Genomic DNA, 5,140 nt, shown 5'->3' on the forward strand with positions numbered 1-5,140 from the left:
TGAACAGCACACAAGGTTTCACTGAATGCACTCATGCAGGCCCGTCGCCAAGGGGGGACAGTGCCCCCCCCAAATGACTCGACGGGCCCCCTTGCACATGATCACGAGCGAACTTACTATTGAGAACGAAAAACATTCATTGTACTGATCTAGAATTAAATATTGCCAAACAAATCATTTAGCTCAAAGGACCACTAATCTCTACAACAGTAAATTAACAGGAAGCTAATAACTCAGTGTTTCCATGCACCTATTGTTATGCACATTTTGGTATATCACATAAAAAAACGCTGGATGGAAATGCCAAGATGCGTATAGCCGACATTAAAATGTGCGTAAAAAATTTATGCGCTCAACTAAGTAGGTTAAAATTCTTATCCGGTTAGAAAACATGCGCATTATCTATGATGGAAACACTTTTACTGAATAAATCCCTTAATGCGCATCAACGGGACAGCATAACTGGACCAATCAACGGACCGATGTCTTTGCACAGCATCTGAAATGCTAGTTTTGTCATTCTAAAATGCTTGAGCAAAGTCTCGTCAAAGTGCTTCGTTATAATTAACTCTCAGATTTGCATTCCCAAACAGCAGGCTCCGAAAATAAGATAACATGACCGCTTTCGTCTGCGTGCTCTGAAGCTCGTAATTTATTTTATAAAAAAAATAATCATACAGGCCTAGGCCTTCTCCTACTGCAGCAAATACAATTTTTCTTCGTGATATTTAGCGCAAATTAATCAGGAAGTGACGATTTTGTTCTCTTCAACTCACTAGATGGAAACGGTGCTTTATTTACAAATGTTTTATGCGTTATTCCAATTTTGCGCATAAGTTTAATTCGTAACTTTGGATGGAATCATACTGGCGTAGCGGACGGGCACGCACTGCGTGGGGTGCAAACAGCAGCACAAACATTATTTAGAACATAAGGATTCACACGTCGTCACATCACGCACATGCAGCGCTTCTAGGGACAAAAACAGAATAAAACAACATATAAAGGAATAAAATAAATAGTCCTAAACGAAATTTTACTTAAATAATTAACATATTAACAAAACCAAATAAAAACCTGTGCGACATGTCTACACTGAGTTCCAGTTCATTTCTGTGACCGCGCCACAAGCTCAAGGAAACCGAGAAGGCTGAAAGCCTACACTATTTGTTTTCTTTATTTTACAAAAGCCAAAGTTTGTTTTTGTTTTGTTTTTATTGTGAGTGTACAAAAATAAAAGTTAACCTTTTACAGTTCCGAATAATGTCTTATTTTTATCTATATGACCAAAAATGACAGTATTTTAACTTGTTTCCACTACTATAAGGAAAAAAATCTAAGCAATCGCGCCGGAGCCTCTCGTGGGAAATATTTGTATTCGTGCCGAATGAGAGATGTATACATGTGTTTCAGTTTCTCTTTAAATTCGTTTTGGTTAGACTTTTATATGTTGTTTATAACGAAGGCCATTATAATTTATATTTTATTTTATAATTTGTCTGTTTCTTAAATAAATTCGTTTTGGTTAGACTTTTATATGTTGTTTATAACGAATGGCATTATAATTTGTTTTATTTTATAATTTGTCGGTTTCTTAAATAAATTAGTTTTGGTTACACTTTTGTATGTTGTTTATGCCATTATAATTTGTGATTTATTCATTTGTATATATATTTGTACTATAATTTTATAGCTGCTCATATTTTCTGATTTTTTGTTCCTGTCTGAATACCGTAAAATTTAAAGGATTTGTTGACAAATTCTGATTTTTCTCTCAGCACAATTTCGTCTGATATGTGTGTTTTTTTAAATTCATGCAGCAAATGTTTTAAAAACAGCTTAATTTACAAATTACTTTATTGCATGCTTTTAAGGAACTTTTAACTATAATTTTATTGAGTAGTTTAAATGTAAAACATTGTCATTAATTCGTTGTATTCCCATTTGTAATACAGATGGCAGAAAATAGTCTTAGTGTAGCATATAGTGTAGCATGATGTAACCTTTAGATAAATATAAGACAGTGCCTAGGTTAAGTGATTCCTTCTCTCATTTTGCTCAGCTGCGCATGAGATCTCAACAGATATGTCTGTGATTGTTGTTCAACGCTGCAAAAACACGCTGTAAACAGAAACCTTTTTTTTATTCAAGTTGTAAAGTTCTATATATAATTAATATAGAACTTCTATTTAAGTTATAATACAGGCTGTTATTGTTTTGGTGAATGTCTGTTTCTGATATCATAAAAAGTGTGCCCCCCTATGAAAACGAAATGCCCCCCATTGAAGATTTTCTGGCGATGGCCCTGCACTCATGTATTTCCTTCCACATAATTATTGTACAAGTTTTGGCTTCAGGGAAGAGAGAATAAATCCACACACACACACACAGACACAGACACAGACACACACATCTGTGATTAAAATGTATGAATCTCATCTCTCTGGTGGAGAACACAAACAGGTATCAACTCAGTCTGAGTTCCAACAGCACAGCTGAGATGCATGCAAATAAAAAGCCAAAGAATATGAATGAGAGGAAGAATGAGAGAGGGAAAAAACAAATCACTGATCACAGTCATAATGATACTACTTTTCTAAGATACCTTCTGCTGGCCACATCAAATCAAGAAGGCAATCCCACAATGCACTGCAATGATCTCAGAGAAAATATTATATATATATAGCAGAAGAGACTTCTTTAAAAAAACATAAAAAAATTTTACTGTTCAAAAACTTTTGATATATATATATATATATATATATATATAATTTTTAAAAATCAATTCCTCTATTGGAGAAAATGAAAGAGATTTTTACATTCCATAATGCACTGAAATGAGCTCATTAAATTGAATATATTCATTTAAATATATTAAAAACTAAATATAACATTTTTAAAAAATTTAAGAGATTTTTTTTCTTCTGCAACTTGACTTTTGTGCTCTACACATGTGGGTAGATCCACAGACTTTAAAAGACATGGAGCAAAGTCAAAGACCTCATGACACGCTCACATTTGAGCCGTTCTCCCCAGACACAAGATCTTCTGTACGAACAACAAAAGCCATGGAAGAAAGAGAGCGGCGTGACAATACTGCTCTTTACTCTGAAATATCAGCCGTCTGTGAATCACGTATTCAGACTGAAGTGACGTACACAGATGGAAGTTCACTTTTGTTAAGTGAAATACTGAACAGAGGAAGCTGTCATCCAGATCTGCTCTGAGGCGGTTTCATTGCATTGGCCGGTCGATGTCACACCGACGCCACCGATGCCAAAGCGAGCTCCAATCCAACATGTAATCAGCCGGATCAGTCTGGTTCTGCAGAACCTTCTGAACTCTGAAACGTTAAAAAATTTTCACTTGTGCTGCAATTTAAGATGGTATTTCTATAAAAGGGTATAAAAGACATGATCGAATCATGAGGACATGATCATTTGCAGATTTTTAATCAGCTTACTGCTGATTAAAAATAATTTTATAAATTAAAAAATAATTATTAAATGATAATTATTTCTGATGTTCCATAAGCACCACCTGCTGTGAGACAGTGGAGTTACATTTGCATTCAGTCTGTCTGCCGTTTTTATTCAGACCAATGTGGATCAAATCTTTGTTGTAAATCTTAACCAGCAGATGGAAAACAAGCTAATGTGCATTCTAGAAATCGCAACACTTCAGATAATAAGGTAGCCTATGTAGAATTGGTAATGGAGCAGATAAAATGCCTATCATTTATAATTTTGACTCATCCTTTTCCCTTTTCTTAAAAATTATTTAAAGACTGAAATGTGAGGTTTATCATTTTATAAAACTTTTCTTGAACATGTAGTACATGTTAGTAGACAACATGTTATAAGCAGTGTTGGGAAGGTTACTTTGGAAATGTAATAGGTTACAGATTACAAGTTACCCTACTTAAAATGTAATAAGTAGTGTAATTTTTCAATTACTTTATTAAAGTAATGTAACTGATTACATTTGATTACTTTTTGATTACTTTTCTACATTTCTAATGTTTTCAACTGTTTATCATTTTCAAACATGTAAACCAGGCACGGTAAACCTTACAGTAGTACTCAACACTGATTACTGTCACACTTTCGAAATCCTTCATCACTTGAATTAAGATTATAATATTTTAATTTTAAAGGAGAAAATCAGACTTACTTTGAGATCATTCTGAGGTTAAATACATTTAAAATCATAACAATAAATATTTTATTAGCTATGATACTGTTTTAGGAATCAAATCTTTACATAGCTATGACAGTAAACACTGGAATCTAACAATGCCTTGGAAAGAAACAGTTAATCTTTTAAAAAATGAAGCATAGCTATACATAAACCCATAGGAAATAAAAGAGTTATCGAATAAGCATGTTCTAAACTCCTGAAACATTGGTGTTTCATATTTTAGAGCAGTCACGGCAATTTATGAAAGAAATCAATTAAATCTGTATGTGGGAGTGTGTGTGGAAAAAAAGCATGTAACCCCTTTTGTAAAAGTAACTGTAATTTAATTACAAATTTTTTCTCAGTAACTATAACTGATTACAATTAGTTTTATTTTGTAATTAAATTACATAATTCCGTTACATGTAACTAGTTACTCCCCAACACTGGTTATAAGTCACCCAACCAATATTTTTTTGATGAAGTAAAACTGATTTCAGTGTTCAACACTTCCAAGACATTTTAAAGGGGTCATATGATGCGATTTCAATTTTTCCTTTCTCTTTGGAGTGTTACAAGCTCTTGGTTTACAAACAGTTTGTGTTTTGTCTAATTTTTTTACCGTCGTCCTGTCGCGTGACTGGAAAACCAAAATGCTGCCAGACGTCGGACTTGTAAGAAGACGGGGCATCTTCAATTTCAGTTTCAGCCAAACTCATGTTCAGTTTAAGCGATTTCTGCAACTGCGAAGAAAGCACACACGCGACGCTGTTGCAGAGTAGGTCACGTCGGCAGCTCAACCAATAGGATTAGACTGCCGTCATATCGTAAAAGTATCGCCACCACTCTACGATACATATCCTAACATTTTTGCATCGCAAAATATCGTACTGCGATATATCGTTATACCCCTACAAAATAATGTTCTTTTTAGCAGCATCATATGACCCCTTTAATTGTT

At 34.0% G+C, this 5,140-nt stretch overlaps 1 protein-coding gene across 1 annotated transcript in view; it reads right to left on the reverse strand.

The window, feature by feature from the left end:
* The window catches only part of tanc1b (tetratricopeptide repeat, ankyrin repeat and coiled-coil containing 1b), a 118,232-nt gene extending 113,334 nt beyond the window's left edge, over window positions 1-4,898 (reverse strand). The window contains exon 1 of the mRNA XM_016531165.1: window positions 4,802-4,898. Coding sequence (XP_016386651.1) covers window positions 4,802-4,898 — 97 coding nt within the window. The remainder of the gene's footprint in view (window positions 1-4,801) is intronic.
* Between the last annotated feature and the right edge of the window lie 242 nt (window positions 4,899-5,140).

The sequence above is a fragment of the Sinocyclocheilus rhinocerous genome, unplaced genomic scaffold (assembly GCF_001515625.1).
Source record: "Sinocyclocheilus rhinocerous isolate Xijiao unplaced genomic scaffold, SAMN03320098_v1.1 scaffold1806, whole genome shotgun sequence".
NCBI classification, from domain to species: domain Eukaryota; kingdom Metazoa; phylum Chordata; class Actinopteri; order Cypriniformes; family Cyprinidae; genus Sinocyclocheilus; species Sinocyclocheilus rhinocerous.